The sequence below is a fragment of the Falco punctatus genome (assembly GCF_963210335.1).
Source record: "Falco punctatus genome assembly, chromosome: 11".
NCBI classification, from domain to species: Eukaryota; Metazoa; Chordata; class Aves; order Falconiformes; family Falconidae; genus Falco; species Falco punctatus.
In genome coordinates this window covers 25,655,623-25,683,362 of record NC_137591.1, presented here as the reverse complement: position 1 = coordinate 25,683,362, position 27,740 = coordinate 25,655,623, and the positions used below count along the sequence as shown (strand labels likewise).

Here is a 27,740-nt window from a genome sequence, read left to right as displayed (position 1 = left end):
TGTACTTCCATTTTCATGTCAATTATTTGCCAGGTAGAAAACGCTGTGTGGAACTCTGTGAAGCGAAGAAAGACCTCTCCTGGTTTATACTTTAAAGATATTCTTCACATAGGGCACAGGTTTATTTCACCTTTTGAAACTTCTACCTTACAATTTAAGGAAATAGATGTTCAGTATAATTTGTTTTCTCTAAGCATTTTTATAATGCAATGAGCACCATTTCCTCCGTATTTTAGGTACCAGTATGGAATGTTCATGTAGTATTTGTGCTTCTGTACAGGTGCTTTTGACATGATGAAAATTAAAATGTCAACTTGCAAAAATTTCAATCACAGCATTCAATTTTATTATTATTTTTAAAATGTTTACTGTGAAGGAACAAATTGCTAATTAATTATTGTCCACATACTACTCCCTAATAAACTTTTGCATTGCTATTTTCCCCTTCAGTATTGAATGTGCTTTGAATGTCCCCATGTCTTACATATGGCTGAAATCCATTTATTATTATCAAAACCAAAAAGTCCTTACAAAATACCTAAGGCCAAAACCTAAGAGGATGCCGACTACCTTCATCTCTAATTTAGTCTTTGGTAATCGCTGCTTCATAGGATTTGGCTTGGCAAAAAGATGAGATCATCGAAGGACAGTTTTTATCTTCTTTTTTTCAGTGATGCTATCTTTTTAATAGCCAAATGAAGTCAAGAATTCAGTATGCTAGAAAATGAAGGGATGACCTTCCTGCTTATTTGCATCAGCCAGGTTATTTGGGAAGACATTCAAATACAGGCTGTGACCTGTACACGGACAGACCTCAGATTTCCAAACAAACTCATTTTGGTTTTACATCTCCTTTCTTCCCACAGATTAATATTGACTTCCACACCAAAAACCACATCTCTCAGAACATCTCTGAGCCCACCCTCAGCTGCTTTGATGACGCTCAGAGGTTAGTCTATAGTCTCATGGCAAAGGACTCTTTTCCCAGGTTTCTAAGGTCAGAAGTGTACAAGGAACTAGTAAAGAAGCAACAGAATGGAAATCAGAAGAGATGGCTCCCATTTTTGTGAGAAAATACATGAAGAATTATGAATTTGTAAATGTCTCCCATTGCAACTCCGTACAGATACTATTTTTTTAAAGTGATTGTACAACCAGAGCTAAGAATTTGCCTTTGCCAACGGGTTTTTGAGTATGATATGCACTTGATACTTTCTAATAAGAGTGGAGAAATAGTCAAGAAACAGGCCAGAATATGCTAAGACATTTGAGATACCTTTTCAATAGCTTGCCACTGATAATTTTTCCAGTGTTTGCTTTATTTGTTACACTGTTGTCACGTTTTTAAGCACAAAGTTTTGGTTTTCTGGTTTGCTGTTGATTTTCCTTTAGGAATATGGCCTGGAAAATAAATTCCTTCAGGGGACTTGAATACATTTACTCATTCATTAACCATCTTATTTGTAGTTTGTAAAAAACCTTAACATCCTCTTTTAAACATGTATTTTACCAACTCAAAACAGAAGTAGAAATGTAGATAACACACTATGATCATATTTAACAAACAGGCAGCTGCTTTATAACAAATGTTCCTGGCATTCAGAGCAAATGAATGTTTCATAATACAGCTGTCTGCAACACGACTCTCTTAAATTTTCTTTGTGTTTATTTAGTTTGAATCTGTTTTAAATTTGTATTGAAAAGTCTCATTTATTAATTGCCTAGGCATTTTGGAAAACACTAAGTAAATCTTCCTTTGTACATTTTCAATTGATAATTCATTTTCTTTGCTTTTCCAAATGTTTCAGTGTTACTGTCCCCATGCACTCGTGAAGAAGTAATGTCAATAACTGTCACCATTTCTCAATGAAATACAGATAAGCAGAAAAGTAGGCATCAGAGAAACGGTATTGGGCAAGTAAGCATGTAAATCAGGGTTTGGTCATGGTGTTATTTTTCAAATAAGCAAGATATGGTAGGTTCAGGTGTCTCCAAATACACACACTGATCTTGTTCATTGCTATTAGAGGATTTATTGCATATATTTAGGTGAGGGAAGGAGCTGTAACATAGTATTGAAAACCAAAAATTTTTAAACCAGATTGGACAGGAAGAATCTTCACTATGGAAAAGAATTCTAAACACAACAGACAGCAATAAGAGTTTTGGGAAAAAAAAAAGAAGAAAAATCTTACATTTGACATGAAATCAATCCTTTTGATTCTTTTGTTTTTGAGCTGCCTTAAACCTCCAGGAATCTCTCCCTGTTTGGAACTCTGTTCATGCCTTCTAGACACCATCACAACCTCTATGCAAAAGACCCTTTCTATTTTATAAAACTACATTAAGGAACTAATTAATTTAGAAATAAAGGTTATTTAAGGGGTCTGAAAGCCCCAATATCCTGCCTTTGATTATGCACTTCAGTTAAAATCCTGTCACAGCTTATATAGGTAGGTAGGTAAGTAGGGTGTAACATACCTATCTAGTTCTTGATACCCATCATCTTTTCTATCACCTAGTTTTACTTCTTCATGTCTGTATTTCTTTTCTTTCTTCCCCAGTAGTAGTGGTTAAACAGAGAAACTAGCATGATCGCTGAGGCTGAACTACAAGGAGGATGTGGGTTTGTTTTGCAGTCCCACAGCTACTATTAATTTTGCAATGATACTTCAGTGGAAAATTGCAACTTCTGCAAGCAGCCCAGCCTTGGTATCCTTTCTACACCAGGGGATTTCTGCTGGTTAAAGTCACAGTAAAGACATCAGTCAGAACCGCAGAAATTATATTGTTTACTCAAAAACGTAGCAAGTAATTTTCCCTTCTTACAAATCCAATTCTCGTTTTCAGAAGACAAAATTCCAGCATGTAGGAAGAAGTGGGATCACATCACCTTTCTTAGCAAGGCAAGTAGAAAGCCAAAAAATTCTGCTCTACCAATCGTTTGGGACCTCAGATGTGTGCTCATGAAATCTCACAACTCTCTCTGTGCTCCTCTAAAACTCACACACTTCTGCCTTCACCCCGTTCAGAAACAGAACTAGAAAGTGGTAGAAAGATGGATGTCAGGGCTCTCTAAAACAAGACTGTTTGAAAGCACAGCATAAACAGAAGCTAAAAATATACACAAAAATAGTAAAACTTGCAAAAATAATGCATGTTATTATTTCAATAGCTATATAAAACCAACAGCAGGAAGCATCATGTCCACATGATGTCTGGCTGATTCTCTATGATCAACAGCGTAGTTACTGTCAAAAGAGCAATCATTCTTAACATTTTAGCATTTGAAATTCACTTAAATAATTGCATAATAAAGCATCATGAATAGTATAAAAACTTTTTCTATTAATTTAGAATGTTTTGAGAGAAATGTACAGTAATGGCACTTCTAGGGATTATCGGAGACACAAATGTAAAGTAACAGTACTAATCTTTTCATAACTAACTAATTAAAATAGCACTAGTTTTAATTAGCTAACAAAGCAATTAAAGTTTTGTTGTTGGCCAAGCCATTTAACATTTTTATTAATCTGCCTCAGATGCTTAAATATGAGATGAAACCTTGCAAACTTTAAATAAATTTCACTATAAATTCATGTATATCCAATATAATTGGATGCACATTCAGAACTAATTTTTACAACCGTAAGAGAACTATCTGGCTATATCATATGCAATAAAACAGAATCTACAGCATATTGAAGTGTTTGGGAATTTAAAAACTAAATTTGTGAAAAATTCTATAATATAACATATTATTAAAGCTTTATTAAAGAACTGTTTTAGAAAGCATCTGAAAACACCCAGTTGTGAAAGATGGGAGCCAGTAGTCTATATTGCTCTTTATTTTCTAGGTCTAAAACTGATTCTTCAGACTTCTACACCACCTAAAAGAGGTCACAGCCTAGCAGCCGAACTCTGATAATTTGACATACGAAAAGGCTAGGCACCAAAACGTGATTTAGAAGATTTAGACTGAATTTGACAAAATCCCAAAGCTTTACCAAGGACTTCCAGCATGAGCTTGGCCCAATTGTAGAATCTGTTGTGCAGCAGTTATGAAACGGAGACATTACCTCCATCTTCCATTAAAATGTAATATATTTATGCCCTTTAATATCTGGGGAGTGTGCAGACACTCCAGGAAGGCAGGATCTATGTTCAGGCTTCAGGGCAATCCAGGGCAAAGCCACTTAACGTCAGAGTAATACCTTCATTGTCAAAGCCACTAAAGTTTGAAAAACCTGGATAAAAATTTTGTGGAGAGAAAAAAATCTTGTAAGTTTGTACATTACCTGTTCCTGTGGGACCTTGGGCACTAACACATCACTGGAATTATTTATCCTATTAACAGCTCCAGGTTATGATGGGAAAAGAAGGCTACAGCATTGTTAACACCGAATATTACACATTCAATAATTACCTTACAGAAGTTATGGTTAAATTTTTAAGGAGTTTTTGGTGTGATGTTTTTTTGCTAGCCCCTAATAAAAAAAGAAAGAAAATGCTGTTGTAGCTAAACAGAAAACACTTGTAAAAAGTTACATTAGAAACTAAGTTTGCACTCCAAGCCTCCCGCTTGCTTTCACTGAAAACTACAAAATGGCTATTTGGGTTTTTCCCCTCCTCTGTTTACAAGTCCAAGTCAGGCAAAAATCTTAATTCTGAGAATTATTATTATTATTATTATTATTATGTTGAGAATTATATATAAAAATTCGATCTATTTCAGCACAAAAAGGTAGATTTAAAAAAATACTGCCAAATAGAAAATGGTAGAAATAAATGCAAAGTGATCACAACATTTCTTTAAAAAATAATAATAATAATAATAAAAAAATCTCAATTCCTGCACACAGTACCAACAGCATCTAGACTCACAGGCCCCATCAGATCCATCATGCACACATCATGATGGGACTGTCCTAGAATTAAAACTAAAGGCACAATAATATAATAAACAAAAGATTCTCCAATATATTATATATATCTATACAAGATATAAATACAAAAATAATAAGCCTATACTTAAGTATGACAAATGCATAATTAGTCCTCCACACAGGACTGATATTAGTATTGTTCTGAAACACAGGATCCCAATTAATAGGCAGACAGGACTTTGTGAGCCCCGTACCTATGTCTTGTCACAGGTTTGCTAAATTCAGCACACTTCTGTGAACGGTGGAGACAAGGACCCTGTATTTTCTGTTTTGTCAGAAAATTCTCTGCTAGCACCATAATGCAAAAATGTACTTGAACAGACACGCATAATCACAGGCTTTGCACAAGAACCTCCTAGACCTTTGTTTTGATCTCGACCCAAAGAAAAAAGTTCAGAACACAGAACCCCTTAAGCAGTGCCTGCTGCTAGATAAGACAACCGTCATGCTAAGAACCTGCATGATCTGGGAGGGGTCGTGTGCCCATCAACCCGTACCAGATAACACTTTTGTTCAAGTACCCAAGTAGGTATGGTACAGCATTTGTCTCTGCTAACAGACCTGTCAAAGCGGATTATCCGTTCACAGCTTTCACTGCAGGGCTTTGCTAAGGCATTTGGATGGATGTCAGACCCGAGACCTGTCCCCACGGCACACCGACACCCTGCTCATGCTCTCCTCCCTCGGCTCTCTCCAGCCATGGCAGCAACAGTGCCATTCTTAAACTAGCTTTATTTTCTGTGTATGAAGGTCTTCCTCTTGAGGACATGTCTATGGGAGGTTCTCCTCTTGACCCAGTTCAGCTGTTTTAGAGGATACAGCTTTTGAAATTAAATTCAGTCATGGAAAAGAGGCCGTCACAGCTTTAACAATGCTGCAACTCATCCAAACGTGAATATGCGCGTCAGAGCTGGCTCATTACATTTTTGATTTGTATCTTCCCTCTATACCGCGCACCTTCAGGAATGCTCCAACTTGTGTGGAATCGTGTGAGCGAAGGCATGTGAGCCAGTGAGAGCCCCTGCTCACCTCGGTTAGATCAGATGCAAGATAATACAGTTCAGTGTCTGAACTAGAAATATAAAATATCTAAAAGTTTTGAAGACTAAAGGCTAAAACCAGCTGGTTTGTTTTTTTACCAGAAAGACTCCCTGCTACATCTGGACTTTACTGCAGCGTCTAAGGAAGGGAAACCTACCGTATATAGCTTGGCTTTTGCAAAGAAAGGTCAGTTAGATTAAATTACTGAAATCTTTGTATGTGAATCATAATTACACTTTGTATTGCTGGTGGAACTTCAAGGCACATTATAGGTCTGAAAAATGAAGCATGCTGCCTGCCTTTCACTGTACTGAAAAACAAGGGGGAAAAACTACCTCCCAGAAAAGTTTCTTTTTCCATTTTTTCCCAGCTTTTCAACTTCTATAACGTTAGGCCTTGGAAACTAGACTCAATGTATTCTTACCCATTTCAGATGTGGCCCTGGATGCTTTGATCTTTAGTGAGAAAAATGAGACTATACTAGAGCAAATGATTCCCTGCCTTCTTTATTTTATATTGTTGCTATAGTTTCTAGCTGTGATGTTATCTTTTCTCTGTCCTCAATGAGACATTTCCTTGAATTTTTTTCTTTCTATATTGCATAGGTTTAGTTATTTGCATATAAAATGAGCAGAGCTGGATTTCTCTCTCAATCCATATCTGTTTCCATTTAGGTTTGCATGTAGGTTATTTTTAGTTCGATGAATAGTTTCCCTACTATGCATAACAGTCCTGGAAAGGCAAACAAAAGCATGTCCTCAGTAAAAAGTCAAGGAAAACAGTTTTTTCCTAATAGGGCGGTCATAACTTCGAAGCTCATAAACCAGAAAAGAAAGGAAAAAGAAAAAAAATCCTTAAATAAGTTGTGTGTCTGGAATAATTTCAATGTATTACGCTTTCTTCTAAATATTGTGTTTTAACAGAGAGAAGAGAGCAGGAAGAGAAGAAATCATGAAGATGTATGGTTTAGTATTTTGGATAAAACCTTCTTATTCTTATCTGTGTTGGCAGCAACACCTGCATGCCTGCACAGCATGGGGAACACAGCAAGGCAGGGTACAGAGAGATGACCCAGCTCAGGCTCCCACCCTGGTTCATCATCCCTGGGCTGAAGCTCCTTCAGTGAGCTGCACTGTATTCACCTTTCAATCCTTCACCAAATTCCAGTGGCAAAAAATCCACTTTTAAAAAATATATAACCTTTTCCTCCCTCTGAAATATAGAATAACTGTGCTATGTTAACTACAGGCTGTGGAGTGCCTAGACTTTAAACTACCACCACACATAAATACTGTTATTAATAGTAATTCTGCTCTAGTGATTGATATTTCTGGCCCTAACCTCTCAGCAAATACCCGGCACCCAGGGCTCAAGGGGCATTTGCTTCTAAATAGATAAAAGATAAAGAATGTAAAGAAGTACAAGTATTGCAAACTCAAGAAAGCTAATTCTTCACATGATGTAACAGGGGAAGCTCCTTTGAAAGGTTGAACTAGTTTGTTATTTAAAGCATTCCATTCAATAGAGGAGATACGTAGGCAAATTCAGCAAATGTTCTTGACGCTGTAAAGCGACACTACATAAGCTAGGAGGCACCAGATAAAATGCCATGGACTGAGACAACGACATAACTTCTTGTATCACTAATATTTTGATAAGTTCTGCACTCAGTCTACCTGGTCTTTCAGCCAAGCTCCTCACCACGAAGGGACTTCTCTTGCTTCAAGCTCGTTCTAACTTTGTACAGTGCTACCACTTGCCTTGAAGCACCACCAGCAACGATACAATATGAATAGTTTCAAATTGATTTGAATTTAATTTCCAGAACAAATGGACTGGATTTTGATCTAAATGCAATCACTTTGCCTGTCGTAATGGGTTAAAATGGCAGTAGTCAAAAGCCCTGGTGTTTATTGTATTTCCCACCAGAGCTGAGCCTTTTCAGAGACTAAAATGAAAAACATAGCTTGTTAAATGGCATCAAAGGGGGTTTGTGACATGATGTCTTTTCATGTCAAATGGTAAGTGCGATATATTCCAGACTAGACAGACTCTTTAATACTGACACCTTTCACAGCCTCAAAACGTTTTTCACTTTTGATTGTGAGTTGGTATTGGAAATTCTGTATTCTGACACAGGAATAATTAAAATAAATCCAAGAATCATACTTCATACATTCTAATACTTATGCCATTTTCCAGTTATTCTCTCACGTTATGTAGATGTCTCTGCAGTGACAGTGACGTATCAAAATGGAGCTAAATTCTGTTACCAGAAACACACTGCATTTTTGTGTAGATTTTAAAACAGGAAAATTGGATATTTTAAAAATATGCTTGCTGGTTGCAGTTGTTTTTTAATGCTAAGTTTCTGAGCTTGTCCTAGCACTTTTATTAGGATAAAAACTTTTTTTTTTTTGCCATGCATGACTAGGTAATAAGTCTGTATTCTGAACTGAAATTAGAATTGGAGGAATAGTAAAGAGAGGCACAAACAGAGGATTCCAGTTTTAAAAAATGTTCATCTGGTCCCCTAAAAATCTCCACAAGTTTCTGTGGAGTGAATTACTAAAAAGGAATGCCTACCACCATGAAGTACTTTATCTCCTAAAAATGCAGTTTTAGGTCAAGTGTATCTACAGATTTAATAATTATGAAAATAAATATTTTTTTCTTTCTTAAACAAAGGGGGATTTGTTTGCTTTGTTTCCTTTTGAATGGATGGAAATATGAATTAATTCATAGTTTGCTGTCCTCTGTGAAAACAGGTTTTTGTGCATTGGTAATTCAAGTCCATCAAGACAATTCCTATGAGTTGGTGCTTACCAAAGTGCTTACAGAAGCATTGCAGTCTATGCCACAAAATTATCTGTTTTCATTTTTTAAGAAAATTATATCTCACATCTCATTTTTGTAATAACTTTCAATATTATTTTGGTGCTTTGGTCATTATTTCTTTTTGTTAATCATTTATTTAAAATTATCCCTGGGAATGATCTTTTCTTGGCAGTCTGAATGAAAAAAGAGAAATGACAGAAGGAATTACAGCCCATTAGAGATCTCCTTTAAGCTCTTCAATTACATGAAAGCAAGGGAAAATCATATGCAAATGAAGTCTGCAGGCAGCGAAAAAAGAGGCAGTACAATGTAATTGCAGAGAAGCTGCACAGAGGCAGCAGAATAATGGCAGGAAAGAATGTAGTGAAAGTCGGCTTGATAAATTTTAATCTAATATACTGAAGGGAAGACAGCTCGAAATGCAGCCCATTGGGCAGGTGATATCTACCAATACTGTTGAAAGACATTGTGCACCTTTGTGTAAGAGCTTGTTTATTCAGATGTATGTATTAACTCTTATCAAAACCACCCTTCAAAGATCTGAACCAGCAGTTAATGTTTGTACAATGTCCCTTTAGGCTTTGGCTACAATGAGGAGTATAGAAATCAAATTCCAGGGGCATGGTCTTGCATTAAGGACAACCCATTCCACCGAGCTTTGGTTCAATCACTGAAAGCAGTGCACGTGGATTGTACTGGTCCCAGAGCGGTCCTAGAATTCAATACACATCTTGGATGTTACAATCTGGAACTGTTTAGGATTCATTTCCTTTCAAAATACTCTCAGTATTCACAGCGCAGAGAACTGTTGCTCTCCAAAATGCTCTCACACTGGCATTTTGTAATTGGAGGCACTCGTCTACCCAAGAGATATTAGTGAATCGGCAGCAATTCAGCGACTGGGAAATTAAGGCAACAGATGTTTGATTTATGAAGAAACATTAAAGAGGCAAGCGTAAATACAGTGTGTAGTCAAGGAGATGTGAACCACGTGTGGTAAAGCAGCACAAAAACAAGACGGAGTGTGATTCAAGGAGCCTGAGCGACGGGATTACAACTGCATGATACAGATCGAGGCTTTGTTAGGAATTTTTCCTTGCTTATCCTGAGGGAAAGGACAGAATTCCCATGAGATTAGATACTCACTAGAAAAATAAATAGATAGTGGACCAGAGGAGAAATCCTCACTGGCGTAGCAGGCGGGCTTCACCACTAAACTATTCTTTCCTGCCTGTAGTCCACTTCAGCTGGAGGCTGAACCCAAAGTTGACCCCACCACTACAGCAGACACGGAACCCAAAGTTGGTGCTCAATTCCCATACAGCAAAACTGCCCAGATTTTCTGACCCCTAAGTATGCTGGTATTTTCAGGGAAATGTCTTGATACAATTCAGGCACAACTGCCCTTACTGAAGAGCTGAAAAATGTTGCAGCAGCCAACGTGGGAGGAGAGGTGAAAACTCAAAACTTATCTATCAAGATGAATTTGCTTTTTTAGGCAGTAATTTAGGAAAATATTTCATCTGCTTAACCTCCAGCACCTAAGCAATCTATCTTCAATAATTAGGGCAGGAAAGCACATTATAAATGTCAATGTCCTGTTACATCAGTCAGCTCTGGCAGACGGATGGACCCAACTGCTTCTGCATTTACAGGAGCGATTCAAAGTTCTGCCGAGTATCTCTGCAGCACTGAGGGGCATTACCTCAAAATGAAGGCATGTTTTGCATCTAAAACTATTTTACATTACACCTATATTTAGAAACGCGTTGTTTTCATACAGTGATTTCAACATCTTACAAAATACTCTGGTACCACCTTGTGGCAGTGTTTTAGATAGCACTGTTGGCATTACGACTGTGGATGACTATTTTTAAAATGAAATTAGAAGAACTAGCATTTGCTGTGGTTGGGGTTTGAGCTACATTCAGAACTGCCTGCATCCTCCTAGCAATTCGAATACTTTATGGATTTATGGGTCTTAGTTATAGGATATTTGAAGTAAATGTCAAATGTATTTCAGTGGAAGCTGGGTATCGGTGTTCTAACACTACTAGAAAATCACTTTATAAATATATATATATCTCAAGAACTCACCTGTTGAATCTTCTCAGTCTGTAGTTATGCATGTGCTCAACTATTGTCAAAGTTGGGAAGCAAAAAGGCACAAACAAGAGAATTTCCCACCTCCATTGAGGCTGACAAGTCAGCAACAGCATTTCCAACTCTGGGCTCCAGAAGCAAACCCAAACCTCTTTTTAAGGAAGAGTGGTGGGAGAAGCCACCAGGTAGATCTGCCAGGTAGGGCTGGCTGACAGCTCCTGTAACCACATCGCTGCTGGCACAAGCTCAGGAGGTTGCTGGAAGCCGGCCGGCATCAGCAGCACAAGAGGGAACAAGGAGACACGGAGGAGCCCAGGTTGTCCCTGTTGTCTCACAGAGCTGCCCAGCGAAGGGAGCTGGTGAGAGGTGCGGGGAGGTGATGCTGGGAAGACAGCAGCTTCTGCTCTCATATTGTTAAGATTAGAGGAAGGCATGGAAAACTCTGGAAGGCATACAGGCGTGTAACTGAGCTGCCATGGTAAAGATCAGCTTTTGCAAAAAAAACCCCAGAAATCCGGATACCACTAAGTGGACTGGAGACAGCAGACTGAAAAAGCATTTATTTTAGGTGACCTGGCTGGGCCAGTGGCTAATTAGCCCCGCTGTATTCTCCTGGGCTTTAATCTCTTTGGAGACACCAAAGTATAACAAACAGGAAAGTTTCAAAGACCTTTTGGTCTGCTTCTCCCACAGCCATCTTCATCCTCCTTTCCACATCACCGCAGGAAATGAGGTTTCTGCTCTTAAACAAGATGTACCATCTGTTTAGACTTTGTGCTTTGGTTTAGGTCCTTCTCAGGGTGTTGAAGTTTAGGTACAGATTTATCTCTCACCATTTTGACTGATTTGAAAACACAGAGCAGGAAGGAGAGTGTCTCTTGTTTGAAAATGGTAGTTAACAGGTTGTTTATTGTGTGTAAGAAGAAGCTCTGGGTTTCTTCAAATGAATGCTTTAAATCTGAAGCAGCTTGCCATGTTCCAGCTCGAACTCATACATGCTCCTGTTATTCCCTAACTACAAGCATCACCATAGTGTAAAAAAAAAAAGATTAAAAACTGGCACAGAAGTCAGGCATAAACAAGCCAATTTGAACCAAGGCCTTTTGGCTCTGCGAGGTCTAGTTCTCCTCCAGCACCCTGCCTTCTAGTTTCCAGCTGAAGCCCAAAGGGAAAAGTGTTGGGATTGTGTATTGCACATACTGACTAAGGTTGACAATGAAATACAAAAACGCCGAAAGATCAGACATTTGCGTCAAACTGAAGAGAAAGCATAAGGCTAACATATAAAGCAACAGAAAATGTAAACCCTCGCAAGAACACTCTCTGTTTAGAAATCTCCTTGTCACATTTTCTCATCTCTCCACCCAAGTACCCGTGCCACTTCTCTACCTCACACTCAGATTAAAAAAAGATCACAAAAGAGTGCCTGCCTGGTGATCACAGGGGTAAAACCACCTTCTCCTGAAACAGTCTGATGGATACCAGTTTCTAATAGATAAATCAGATACATACTTTACTTTTTACTATTTTCTTAACAATTTTAATTATTAACAGATATATATAATTTTAATAGATTTTTAATAGATAATAGACCTGTATAAATAATCTTAACACATTTTTAAAGGTTACCATTTGAAAGCTCACACTACTGTGCTACCAGTGAGTGTCACAGCCTGTTACTATAGTAGAATGTTTTTCCACTAAGTAGGCACTTATGTACGTGGGACATTCGTTTTCCATTCTCATGCATACTCTATAAGGCAATGTTGATTGTAACCTGTTAAATAATCTCTGCAAATATACATCATTTATGGTAGCTATAAGCCCATGCCTTGATGTTAAATTAAATAAGTCATAACTCATGATAAGAAGCAGAAAAGGAAGATATATAGAGCTAATTAAAGGAATGTTTCTTAAACAGTTTCTTTAACCTTAACACACTAAACTCCCATTTATCATTTTATGCTGTACGCTCGCGAGAGACCATGTCACATGTCATCTCCTTGAGGAAGGAGACCAGCTCAGAAATTATTCAAAGACAGGCTCACCTCACAGCTGGTGAGCAGCAAGCCAAGTGCCTCTCTGTGAAGAAGTCTGAGGAAGAGAAGGAACATTAGGAGAAAACATGGGCATGACTGCTTAAGGACAACAGCAACAGAAATACAGCTTTCTTCTGAAACCATCTTAGAAATCAGTTTAGATTTACGCAAGGAGATGGGTGAAAACTCCATTTCCTCCATTTGTGCTCCTGCAGTTACAGGGTTAGTGGTAAGGGTAGGATCACAAAGTTGTATGTGCTTGCTCGTATACACAGAACTGGAATAGAAAACCGTGAAGGCTCAGTGAGAGTCTTCAAACTCCGACAGAGCCCCTGTATACATACTTCCTTGTGCTTTTTTTCTTTTTTTCTTTCTGCTACAATAAAGGCTGAATGCTGCCCCAGTGGACTGGATAAGGAAGCTGTAAAGTGCCACACACAAACCATTGGCAAAATGGAGCATGGAAAGGTCGCACACAAACTGGAGCAGGCTTTCAGCAGGTGCACCTGTAACTGAACATTTTTGCTCTCAACTTACTCGTACCTCATTCCTCAGCTTTGTATGCAGGATCCTTTCAAGTTCAGAACTTGCAATCAATATAAAAACGAATGGCCTGCAAACCCCTGTTTCTGCATGTCAGGTGATTAAATCTGGGCAGGATTTGTCAACAAAAGCTTTCTGATAGAAACTTCTGAGCAAACCCCCAGATTTTCTAAAGAAAATATGTTTCAAAAAGGTGTTCAGGAAATTTTCTCAGGACAAGGTTGGAGAGGAAAGAAAAAATAATTTATTTTGTTCATCACCACCACATTTCCCCTCTCTCTGTCTCAAATAACCAGTGATTTACAGGCTAAGTTGGGACATATGAAGTGCATGCAGAGCACAGTACACATATCTCCAGTCCCCCTCACTCCAGATGCTGCTTATCTTGTGACTAAGGGGTGTCTGTCTGACTGGTGTGGGTTCTTCTATAAAAGCAGTAGTTTCAGTTCTTCTACAGTGAAGTTCCTACTAACTTTTTTTTTTTTTTTTTTTTTTTTTTTACCCCAGACCATTTGTCCCCACTTCCGCCCCCCTTTTTTCTTAATTTGGGTTATTTTGGTCTTTGAAGTTCCGATGATGTGATCCGCTGCCTGCCCCTTCTACCCACAAAAGGGTAAATGCTACTCAGCGTGGGGGTGGACTCGATGGCCTTAGATGCTTTTTTTGGTTTGTCTGACTTGTGGGAGAATGGAGGTAGCACCCTGGCCCACAGCTGAGCCTCTTCATCTATATATAGATGTATAGATGTGATATTTCCATAGCCGCAGGGTTTAAGGGCTGCCTCATAAAACAGAAAGGTGGCAGTGACTTGCACAGAAAGCATCTGCCGACATACCTGCCCAAGTCAGCCCGCTGGGTTCCCCTCCTTGACACTCCTGAATTGCCCACCCTGACCCTGCCTGGTACACAATCCCCTTTCCTGCTCAAAGACATCCCCTTCTTAGACTGAAGTAAAAGTCTAGCTATGGCATTTGCAATGGCATCTTTTTAACAAGTTGTGGTGAGAACACTGGAAGCCTGCTTTCCCTACGGAAACTTTTCTGCTACTCTCAACACCACAAAGTCTTGCCCTGCTGCCACCTACCACCTCGCCCTTATGTAAGACTCCGTTTCTTACACCCACAACCCTTACGTTTCATGCTTTCTCCCTCCCACTGCCCACAGACCTCTGGCGAGACACGGAAGAGCAGAAGCGGCGCGTGGTTCAGGGGCACTGGGCGGTTCAGGGGCACCGGGCGCTGTTTGTCAACGGTGAATAGAACCAGCCTCTGCTCAGTCACCCGCTTCACACAGCCAGGAGGACCACAGCTCCGTCCGGCTGCGTCAGTCGGCTGAAAGCTAACAGGGTTACTGTGCAAGGTGCTCAGGCAGGCAGAAGACAACATAACTAGACTTCATTTCCCGGTGACACAAATTTGGTAATTTCACTCTTTATCAAGAATAGATCATCCAGGAGTAGAACCTGGGTTCAGTCCTGTTTACCCAGTTACACACAGAAGCAGGCACTGGTGGAACCACTGGATTTGAGGACTCTGCCTTAATGACCCAGATCACTCAAGCACAGGCGCAAAAATCAGACAAACACAAACACTTTACCGAGGTTCCAAGGGACAAAAAGAACAGCAGCTCGCAGGAATGCGGGCTCAGAGGAGACTGTAAAAAGGTGTTTCAAAAAATTAGAGTTTACATTAGTTACCAGCAGGGGACAGCAAGGCTTTATATATACAGAGAATTTGATCTGCTTTTCTGCTCTGATAAAAGAGCCTGTTCAGTCTTCAGATACCACTGGGCAAAGGCTTCCAAACAGGAACAGTATCGAGTGCTCAGATTCAGCCAGAACTGTAGAATAACAACAGTAAAGACGCAGAGTACTGATCTCAAGGCTCAATCTCAGATTAAAAATACAGTGACCATCACCCCCTATTTTGATGACCAAAAAATCCGGGGAGAGATCTAAATTTTTAAATATAAACATTTGGTGCTATTTTACATGCTGAATGGGATCCTACCTGCCCCTGCTATTTCAGAAGGGCAGAGCGCTGCAGGCTCAGTGCCATAGCTGACAGCCCTATACCTTCAATATTTTAGGGTACCTACAGTGCCTATATTTAGGCAGCTCCTCACATTCTCTGGTTCTTCAGATGGGGAATGGTTCAAAATGCATGCGATCATTTCTGATCATAGCTGTCCTTCCACGACTTCATATTCCACAAGATTTTATGACACTTTTATCATCAAGGAATGACAACATTTATGTGATTCCCCCATCACAAACTAACAAAAGCCTGCACTATGTGCCTTAAAAATCAGGACAAGGGATTTCTTATTTAAAGGACTAGGGAAAACTGAGAAGTCTTATTTTCAACTTCGGCATATAAGAAAAAGTGTCCTTTTTGAAAAAAATATCAATAAGGCATTTTCAGTTTGTTAAAAATGTTTTTGAAAAACACGCGCTGCCCTGTAGAATCTCCAAATACTGAAAAAAGAATGGGACCGTCTCCAAACAGCGACCAGCGTACGCATGTGCTGCAGGTATTTGAACTGCAGTTTCCTTTGAAAAGAGGTCTGCAGAATTAAAAAATGGAAAGGTATTCCTGCCCTTCATGTACAAAACTGCATTTTTTTCTAATTCAGGCACTGCTTACACATTACCCATAGTGAGAGGATACCAAGAGACCGTAACAAAAAATCTGTATTATATTAAAAAAATATATTATCTACACACATACATATTTTTCTGCATTACAAATGTGATTAGGAAGTTCAGTTTTGTATTTTGATTATTCATAGAGAGGTATTAATGTCGCCACATACAAAGTAGACCATAAATACGCCCTCATACCTAATTTTGATTTCCGTATTTTAAAACTACCATTTTAAAATGTAACGGGCATATAAAAAGAATGAGGGCTGGGGTCAAGCAGTCTCCTTACTAGTAAAAGAACAAAGAAATTTAACCTGATTAATTTGTCAAGGAACAAATCAACAAATGACTTCATCACAGCCTGTAATCGAAATAAAAATACAAAAGCAAGACAAGTCCCAACTATAACGAGACATGCTGTTTAAGGCCAACACCACGCTAAGACATGTTAGACTTACACTGAGACTTTAAATCGAAACCGGATAGCATTCTAAAGAATGTTTTACTCGCACACGATTCTAAAGCCCTTATTTTGCAGCAGATCAAACTAGATCATCAAGGTCTTTAGGAGGTTTAAAACCTCTGAATCTATTGTATTAATTTCTTTTGCAAGTATTTTTTAAGCCTTTTACAATCTTATCATTACCTCTGTGATCTAACATCTAGAATTACTGTAGGGCCTACTATAAAACTTATGAACCTTGTAACTACTCACATGGATTTCAGAATCAGCAGAATCAATTATTTTATTGCTATTCATGGGGTACATGAAACTGTAGGATTGCGCCTGTTACGTCTTTTCCCATCAGTAAATCTTTTTGAATGCAAGCTGAGCAGATGAACATTCATCAAATAATGCTCAAAAAGAGAAAAGGCAGAACACCCTGGCTGTTAACATTTATTCTACGATACATACTAGTTGCTATTCACAGCTAGAAACAGTCTTAAGCTTCTGGCAGTTATGTTGTTTCATTGTCAGCAGGATTTGTAAGAACTTGGCAATCGCACTAATGATTAATGAACTTGATTAAGGAGCATTTCTAGAGTTACAGTTTTGCAGATCCCAGTGAAGTCAGTTGGAGGCCTGAGAGCTGAACAACTATAGGAACAAAACAAAGTCATATTACCAAGGTATTTCATTTGTTAGAGATAAAATCTCTCTTTCCCTTATTATCTGAGGTGAGAAATTAAACTATGGGTTTTAAATACAACTGTATAAAGCCAGGTTAGGGTGCATTTAATATGGAAGGGAATGCATATGAATGCTTATACATAATTTCAAGTTCGTTTACAAATGGAGTCATAGCTCTATTAACCAGGACAGCCTTGTCCCCATCATGCCTAATTAAAAAAAACAAAACCCAAACAAACAGCTACAATGACTGGTTGACATTCTCTTTAAGCTTTCGTGTAATCTTGTTCAAGGCAAAAGTTAGTAAACTTAATAGTGTCTATAGACATATTAGTAAGATTAAAACCCATATCAGTTGAGTATCCCAACCAACTTTTCTCTTTTCTTAGACATTTGTGTTACCAGAGGTAAGTGCTCACGGGTGCTTCTGCAAGCCTGCATGTGCAGCTGTGCACGAAGGAAATGCTTTATTACCCTTCCCTAGGTAGCACAGAAGTTTGGTACATGGCAGATATTATACTAGGGAGAAAGGACAGAAAATCCAAGGCTTTGGTGACTTGGTGAAAATCTAGTTTTTAACCTTTCTGAAAATCTAGTTTTTAACCTTTACAATATTTCTGTGGGGAGGGAGACAGGAGAATCTTAGGAGGGAGGCATTAACTTTCAAGTCCAAGAACTGGTACTGCAGCGTATGCAGTTTCTCCTATTTCTCTTTTCCTTGAAATTGTTGATTTGTATGGTATCTCAAAATGTACCTTATCTCATTACATCTCACTGCAAAATTAAATGTCACGTACAAATAATTTTAAATGGGAATTATAAAAGTTTAAACTAAGAACTGATCAGTTATGTCTTCTTTTATATGCTACCTTTTGTGTTCATAAATCAAGATTACATGATTTATCTTGGGCTTCTAATACAATAATAAAAACAATGGATGCATTTTAAAAAAATGTCATTTAAATATATTGAAAATGTTTCTTTCAATGTCAGGCTTAAAATTTATGTCATCCTTAGATCCAAATGCTAGAATAACTGAGTTAAAAATTCATTTGACAATTCATTTGACCAGGTCTTTAACATACACCAGAGTATTTTTTCTCAGGATTAACTGTGGTAATATTTGTTAAAGTCAGGGAATAGTATTTTCATTAAAACTGGATTACACATACTGAAAATACGCAGTCTGATTGATAATACCTGGCACGAACTACAACCCATCACACTATAAGTAAACAGAAGAATATGCTTTTCTTTTTAGAAAATTACATATAGTGTGATTGGAAAAAGCAGTCCCAAAAGATGTAATGAGGATCTATTAAATATATTAATTTATTCATATTGAGGAGACAGTGCGTAAGACCAGATTTGGGTCTGTCTGGCAAGAGCATGTGGTTACGTGGGACATATGTCTCGAACGCAGTTTTTCAGACTACTTGTCCTCAATTTCCTTTTTTATGTTTGGTCTCCTCTGTAGTGTGGTTCTGGGTGGAAGTCTTCTGCTTCCGTTTTAAAAGATTGACTAATCAGTCGGGACTTGTGTTACTCATTTCTCTCGATATTTGTAATCTCATGGTGAGATTAAAACAAGAAGAAAAAAAAAAAAAGCTGCGTAGGCAAGAAGACATTCAGGACCTATCTGATACTCTATTTTAATGATGGGACATGGTAAGAGTATGGGGGAAGCATAGTCTTACACTCACCTCTTCAGTGAAGTGTAAATAAGGAGGACAGTAAATGCAGTCCTGTTATATACATATATAAAGCTGTAGAAAAGGAAACAAGAAAAAATATACTTTTCTGGTTTTAATTGTCTAAGGAGCAATAAAGCAAAAAGAAAACCCACATTTTAAAAGGTATTCCCCAAAAGAAAGATAAGCTTATCCATTGTTAATTGTGGTGCAGGGTCAGTCTGCCTGAAGCTGCCAAAAATCCGTGCGCTTTGACTATGAACAAACCACCTAAAAAAATCCAATCAAACCCAGGCCAAGTACCTTTGACAGCTTCATAAAACTTACCAATCCACTTCAGATCCCCATTAGGTTGGAGTAATAACCTTTTCAGTTCACCCTTCCTGTCCCATGCTGGACACCTAAACTGAACAAAACTCCCCTGTAAAGACCAGCAATCCAGCTCAGGACTACATGAAATACAGAAAACCTGACATTCTGATAATAAAACTCAAAATTAGTCTTTACTGACATGAAACTGTTCCAAGGTTCGTTTTACGTTTTCTCCTTATTCTTGGATCTATGTTGTTCTACTACCGACAGCACATTTGCTAAATCCTGTAGAAATGCTTTTTTTTAACTTCAGTTCTTGCCACTTACTTACAGTGGCTAAAGCAGGTGCACTTTCTACATTTTTGTGCATGTGTTTGAATGATGATAGGTTCTGCCTTCCTTGCAGATCCTTTACAAGATCTAGGGCTCCATTTGCTCACCATAGCCCAGACTGAAGGTGGGAAGGTTTCTCCGTGGTTCGCAGAAGAGGCATTCAATGATGGTGAAAGGCAGAGCACAGCACTGGTGCCTTCCAGTGTCTAAAGCAGATGGAAACAGGACAAAACTTCTCATTGTACTGACCAGGGATGGAAATGGTGACTAAATTAGAAGAAAAAGTAAAATGGATTTCCTTTCATGCTACTAATAAAGCTTAAATTGTTACTTATTAAAGAACTTAAATAAAAAAAATCTCCCCTTTAAGTGAATAAAGTGACAGCCCATGTTCACACCCTACTACTCTACATTCAATTTTTCTCAGACGTAACCTCACTATTCTGTCTTTCAAACCTCAGTAACAGGGTTGGCAGGCTTGTTTTGTCTGTCTGCTATTACTTAAGCAACTGAATTATTTTTGTGAATGCTCAGGAAAAGTGCTGGAATGTTATGGTCACACAGTCTCTTTATATCATATAGAGCCTCTGGAAAGCTAATTTTACAATCTCAGTGAGGACAGAAATTAAATGGAGCAAGAAGCAACTCCTCCTTCCTTCATTTTACAGGTGTCAAAAAAGATAGATGATTCAAGTCAGTTGACCACACACAGTGATATAATGCCATCTGACATCCCCTCATGTGTCACCTGATCTTCATTCATCACCTCAGAAGACCACAGGGCTCCCACAGGTCCTGTGTCATACTTGCCAGTGCTGACCAGACTTGCAGATACCCGACTATATCTCAAGAGGAGCAGACACCCATGCTTGGGTGACATATGAACCCAGAAAGACGAAGTTTTGCTCTAACTCACACAGGAAATCCATAGCAGAGCCACAAATTAGACCCGGTTTGCTTAAGTGTCATCCCATAACCACAAGACCCCTGACATGGCTGGCAACGAAACTTGTTTAAATAGATCACCACTTTTCGGTGGTGGGAAACTGCCTTCGTTTTTTACATCCTTTAACACCAAAAAACCCCCCCCATGCTCTATCTTCCAATCACTCTGACATGACTTCTCAGCTATTTTTGTCCCTAACATTTCATCTGCTTCCTTCTCCTGTTCAGCTGCTTACCGTTCTCACCACTGTAGCAGTAAATACTGCTGATGTGACCAACATACAGATTAAGATCCATTGAAACACTGAGCTGCATATCTACCTATCTAATACTCTAGTATCATACATTCAGTGTGTACTTCAGAACTTAAATTGTGTCTATCTGATACAATGAAACTTTATCCGTAGCATAGTACTTATAAGCCAAATAAAACCAGACAAAATGTATGTGAATTTGAAATACACAAGTTCAAATTCCTGTCATTGTTTCAAGGTGGCAAGCTGATGTGCTTTCCTCTTTAATGTCTCCATATTTTCACCAATTACAAGTGCCTTTGAATCTGCTTTGACAACTAGTCAGGTGCCTGGCTGCCTCTAGTTGAACTGATAGGAGAGTGAACTCAACTTCTGTAGGTCAAAGGAGAAGCAACAGGAACAGCAGACAACTCTATGACAAAGCAAAAAAAAAAAAAAGCAGAAGTATAAAGGAGGAATAAAATTCACATGTTAGAGAGCACGTTACCAGATCTCAGAGGCTATTCCATGCTAAAAAGTGCCAGTTAGGATCAAACCCTCATCTTACAAGGGGCAAGTAACGTCCTTCAACACTTCTGCTAACAACTGTAACTAGACAAAGTCAAATATCATATGATGATGTTTTGCAAAGGTTGGCAAGCATCTATCTGCAGATTTCTGTAAGTAGGCTCAGGTCCTTTTAGTTTTGTTAATGTTTAATGTAAAAAAACATTCCAAAGAGTCAATAAATTTTAGGGCTACGCAAAGCATTTAACAAAATCTTTTTTGAAAACAGGATGGGATCTGATCTGATATTGCAGCTTCATGTGTGACAAGGGGACCCACAAAGCGCAGCCAGTTTGAGACTAGCACTATGTGCACAATCTACAATCCTGTTTGGGCAAGAACCTCCACTTCTGGATACTTGTTTCTTCACAAAATGTCAAAGATTTTGCAATTTAGGGAGAAACTCAACCAAAAAGCGGCTGGGTTCAACATTTGCAGGTCCAAGACCCAAAGATTATCTAGCATTTTGATATTTGTTTGGGTTTTTTGTTTGTTTCTTTCTTTGCTTGGTTTGTTTTATTATTTTAAACCTGTAGTATCACACTAGGAGCATCCCACATTACCATGTCAGCAGTTGTTCCAGGAATTCACAAGCTACCTTTTTTGCATTGCAAATGTAGATTGGTATGTATTGACATTTAAGAACAATATGCCCAGACATAACGTCCAAACCTCTTTGCTATGTTTCCCTGAATATTTCACTAAGTTATCCTTAAGAACAAACAAACAAAAAAGTTTTCCTTTCTCTGTTACGTAAAATATACATCAAATTGTCAACAGCTAACCAGAACTCTATGTTAAATAAATTACATGAACTGTTTATGGCTAGCCAGTACTTTCCGCCCCTCCTCCGGCTATCCAGTGCTGAAAATAACTCCTGTTATTCCCAGACCCTGAGGACCCAGGACTACCCATGACCATGATGGAGAAAGATCAGAAGAAGTTCATACATCCACCTTTACTTATGCAAGCGTGCTAACAGCAGTGGTTACCACTATGCCTGATAGTGCTGGACCACAGCCTGTGTCCCCGGTTTTGTGACAATAGAGGCAGTCAAACAGTAAATTTACCTCTTCTCTCACAGATGTTTGCAGCTTTCTTGTGCTCGTGCTTTGAGCTAAAACTACATGGCCGTACCAGTGTGGCAAGGAGTTTAACAAAAAAGCATGTTATCTCTGCACTGGCTTCTGAAATTCTTTACTGTGCACAAGTACTTAGTGAACTTATCCTCTGTAATCAGGAAAGTTTATTAATGTAGCAAGTCTCCGAGGGTGCCATTCTGCCTTCTCTGCAAAATAGCTTCCAAGTACTTTCTCATTCTACTCAAGGACAAACGTGATATTATTCAGTGTTCTTTGCTGGGGTGTCTGCATGGCCCACCCTTGGAAAATATTCTGGATAGCATGTTAAAACAAGAATGTTTGCATGGTATTTGCCCAAAATTGACTACATTAAAGAGAAAACCCACTACCATCAGCCAGGTTCAACAGGAACTAGGGAATTACAACCAGATTTTTGAAACAAAGAAGTCATCATCCTGAAAAAAACAGCATTAAAATTTGTTACTGGGAGGAAAGAGATCTTTGAGTGCAAACAGCAGCAGTCAAAACCTAGTTGACACCAACATCCCTCCACTGACAGCGTCACCTCTGCCAAGGCCAGGCAGAGCATCCTCCCCGTGGGCGTCGGAAGCAGCCTGCCCTCAGCTGTGGCAGCGACAGCGCAGGGTGCAGCAGCAGAGACCTGCACTTGGGTGTCTGTGTGTGACCTTGGTGGTTTTTTCACCAGCACATGGAGGTGTAGGGAGGAGCAGGCATACATGTAAAGCTGGGGCACCCACAACTCCAACAACGGGTGTATGCAAATAGGGAAACCCACACATGAGAAGGGGGATGTGTGCTTGTAATGTACATATCTGCATTGTTAATGGAATAAAAAAAAAAAAAAAAAAAGACACGAGAGGCTTTTCCCAGAACAACTGATAGGAAACAGCTAGAAAATTAAAAGCATCAAGCAGAGCAGGAGCGTGAGGAGAAACCTTGCAGAGGTCTGTGGTGAGTCTGGAGTGAGAGGCCATTGACTGAGCTGCAACTTTGATAATGAACCAGAAAATTTCTTACAACTTAAAAAATTACATTGAGAGAATTTTCTCATTAATATAGGTGCAATTCTATGAAGTAATGTTTTTAAATTAGAATTTTCTAATGAAAATGTATACTGAAAAATTCCAAGTCTGTTTACTAAGAATTATGAACAAACTTCCTAATGTTACTCTAGCAGCAGCACAGACTTCTTAGAGCTCATGGCCAAGTGACTTCCTTTTATCTGCTTTTGAAAGAAAGTTCAGTGCTTTTCACTGTTGAGGTGAGCTCGTAACAGTCGCTTACTTGTAATTATAGAGCATCCTGCAGTTCTGTGAATGCTCCATAAAACTTCCTATCACCTGCCTCCCCTGCTAAAAATATTCTGCAATAAGCTGGCTAATTAAATTTAATAAGCTGGCTTAATAAACAGAGATACAAGGGCAGTCGGGCTCATTTATATAGAAGGAAGTAGAGAAGGAAAATATGAATCAGCAAGATAGTGCTATGCAGGTGCTTTGTGTAACTGACAGATTTCCAAGTTTACTGCAAAGAATCACGGCTTGGGTTTGTCCTAAAGCTCAGGTAAGCTCCTGCCTACCGCATCCTGCTGGCTATTGTAAAAGGAATCTGTTACCTTCTGACAAAGGCTGATAAACATTGCATAGACAGCGGAAAACCACTCGTTCTGAAGCGGTTTCCTTTTGCCAGCCCCCAGGGATAGCAGCTACAGAGGCACTGGTGGCCACAAGGGGTTCAGGTGTTTTAAGAATCAAGCACCGTGCTTCAGATCACGTGAAAAAGGAGAGAGGAATGCCTTACAGCTTCGGTATTATCTAGGACAAATAGGTCTGTGCAAGGCTGGGTTTTCTGTATCATTCCTTGAGCACATGTGTGGTAACAAACCACCCTCAAAAGACAGAGAAGTTTAAAATGGAGTCATTTGTTTCTACAACCTCGCTTTCAATACCCTTGGCAAGTTCTGCTTTGGGACAGTGCTGGCCTGGCTTTGTTATTTTCATGGAAAGCTTCTGTGAACACGAGGAAATGTCAAGCTAAACTCTGCTATCAAGTTTAGGGAGAAAATGAATGCAACAGCTTCTTCCTCATCTCACTAAAGCCTACTGACCTGAGAAAGTACAGGGCTCGGACTCATTCCACAGCACAGCTGCAGGTTGTATGGGAAAAGTGCCCTCTCACCCTTTTTATTCCTTTATTCTTTCTTTCTTTCTTTCTTACCTCCTTTGTTCCAGTCACCTGCTACCGTGACCCCAGGCACAGGCCTGCATCCTGCCACCTTGAAGTTCACAATAAAAAGGCTGAGCTGAACAGTCGCTCTGGCACTGACAGAGATGCTTCACACAAAGAAAGAAAGATGAAAAGCAAGAGTTAATGACTATAAGGGGGAAAAAAACCCAGATAAATTACAGGTCCGGGGTGATACATACATTTTTTTTTTAGATAATTAGGTTATTTGCTTGTTTGTCTTAGCATTAGCCCTCACTTCATTTCTTGAAAATGCACAAAGCAGATACAGTACTCAGTTGTCTTGTGGCTGTCTTCAGAGAAGAAATCCTTAAACAGATTCTTTTAGATTGCAAGTGCTCTCACTTCTTTATGAACACAAAGTGTAATAAAAGTTAGGCAAAAAGGAAACAGGTGTGAGTATGAGCCAGTGAAAGCGAGAAAGCAAAATTCACAGAAATGACATTTGCAGAAATAGCAGAATAGTCTGAAAACGTGTCTGGTCTCGAACAGAGCCTGTCAACTGATAGATCAGGTAAACAGCATCCTCACTTGATAATACAACCATAAGCTTTGTAAAACATAAATTCTGTGTGGTGTAATGTTTTGAGGTCGGTGATAGTCTCTTGGGTTCAGAGATCATATTTTTCCAGTTGTTCTGCTCTGTGACTGGAAACCACATGCAGCCTTGGGCTCTGTTGTACTGCAGCTCCCTAATATTTGGAGTGTTCCATAGCAACACACAGTGAGACTAAACCAGATGACAAGTGAAAGTGGTGCTGGTTATTCAATGGACGTAAGAGGAATCCAAGAGGTTGGCTTGTAAAAAACAAATCTCACTACAATAGGAAACTGAAACAAGTTAAAAAAAGAGAACAGTATGCAAAGAGTATTCTGAACTTCAAATGACGCAAGTAAATGTTGGTAGGTCTCTCTCTTCTATGAGGACCTGACTTTGGAGGTTGATTTGCATGAAACATGAGCATACAGTAAGGATGTATTAACCTTTAATCAAGGCTCACTGTAGCTTTCCGTTTAGTATATTCTCCTTATACCATCCTTGATGGCCAAAGTTAGAGCAGCCATGTCCAACAATGTCATTTTACACATTCCGCCCCCCCACCCCCCCCCCCAGCAGTAATAAGACATCCTTACTTTGTAATTTTCAAAGCAGCAGTGTTTGTTTTTGTGAGGAAGAATCTGCCCCATTCAAGATCCTAAGCAAAATGTAACCAAGCAAAATCATTACAATGGGAAATGTTTTCCCATGAGAACCAATTTAAAAAAATTATTCATAACCAATAATCAGCTGAAAAATAAGTGCATGATGTGGCAATTCACTAGAGGAAGTACTACATAAAGTAGGAAAATACCTGCCATTTTCCAATGACAGGATAAATTTGATCAATAATCTACTATATCTGTGTCCTTCTAGTGCAGGTGAATGCTGTTATTTATATTATTCAGCTCAGCAGTTAGCATTCTTATTTCCTGAATTGTTGTCTTTACTTATTTTGGTCTGTAATGGGTTTGCATGGCAAGGTTTTGGTAGCATGGGGGGCTACAGAGGTGGCATCTGTGGGAAGATGCCAGAAGCTTTGCCCATGCCCAATGGAGCTGATGCCAGCCAGCTCTGAGACAGACCCACTGCTGGCCAGGGCCAAGTAATCAGCGATGGTGTGCCTCTTGGATAGCACGTTAAGAAGGAAATAAAAAAAAAAAATAAAAAATCTGCACCAGTAAGAGAGGAGTGAGACTATGTGAGAGCCACAGCCCTGCAGCCCCCCAGGGCAGGGCAGGAGGCAGGAGCAGCTCCAGGTGAGAGCAGAGATTCCCCTGCAGCCCATGGGAAGCCCGTGGTGAGGCAGGCTGTGCCACCAGCCCGTGGAGCCCAGAGGAGCAGACGGCACCTGCAGCCCTGCCGGGGCAGGGGGTGCCCGAAGGAGCCGTGACCTGTGGGCAGCCCGTGCTGGGGCAGGTTGGCTGGCAGCGCTTGGGACCCCATGGGAGGGACCCACACTGGAGCGGCACGTGAGGAACCGCAGCCCATGGGAAGGACTCCTGTTAGGTTTGTGGAGAACTGTCTCCCACGGGAGGGACCCCACGCTGGGGCAAGGGAAGCGTGAGGAGGAAGGAGCAGCAGAGGTGGCGTGTGATGGTTGTAAATAGTTCGAGTAGATAGGTGGAGTGGGCTATTCTGCAGTTTTCAGAAAAACAAATATAGCAAGGGTTAGCATTTCAAGAGCATTAACAAACATGAAAAAATGAGAAAGTCATACTTCAAGATCTAAGTCACCTTCCATTTCCTTCACTTGCTATGGATATTCCTACATTAACTGAATGTATGGTAAAACTGAAGAGTGTAATCGGATTCTACACAATTCTAAGAAAATTACACCTGTGTTTCTATGCAGAATAACAATCTGTTATATTACTATTTTATTTTCTATTTGTAATACCAATATTAGGTTTGGTGCTTCTGTCTGCACTGAGCACAACATGTTTCAATACATCACTTGAGTGTTAAACATGACAGCCAAAGTTTAAATGAAAAACAAGAATAAACTGTGTTTGAGAAGACTTGGAAGGTGCAAAACTGTTTTTAAGTAATACTAATACTAAAACATAGGTAAAGAACTACAAATGTTTCCTAGCAGCTATGTTTTCATCAGATCTGCTGCAAACATTCTGATGTTATATATCATGTATGGAAAGAAAAGAATCATTCTGCTCTTTCATGGAAAGGGATATTAGAGATAACAAAGTTATATATACACATACATATCTACATGTGTTTCTACAAGTATCTTACACTCTAAAGACTGAAAAGATGAAAAGTCTGCTTTCAGAGTAACTCAGACCAGCATTAAAAAACTCAGCAGTTAACAGCAAAACTGCTATCGTCTTGAAACTCAGCAGGTTCTGTTTCCTGCTGCTTATATGAAACCTTCCCTCCAGATGTGGTTATCTTGGTTTGCACACTGAATTTTCATGTGTTCAAATTAATTTCAAAGTTAAAAGGAAATGGTCATATGTATTAAAACTCA

General features: G+C 39.2%; 2 protein-coding genes across 3 annotated transcripts in view; one reads left to right on the top strand and one right to left on the bottom strand.

The window, feature by feature from the left end:
• The window catches only part of RGS21 (regulator of G protein signaling 21), a 37,620-nt gene extending 9,886 nt beyond the window's left edge, over window positions 1-27,734 (top strand). The window contains exon 4 of the mRNA XM_080406996.1: window positions 867-27,734. Coding sequence (XP_080263122.1) covers window positions 867-1,070 — 204 coding nt within the window. The 3' untranslated portion in view covers window positions 1,071-27,734. The remainder of the gene's footprint in view (window positions 1-866) is intronic.
• RGS4 (regulator of G protein signaling 4) overlaps window positions 1-27,740 on the bottom strand; it is a 205,050-nt gene that overhangs the window by 59,216 nt on the left and 118,094 nt on the right. The gene's annotated exons all lie outside the window — the stretch shown is intronic.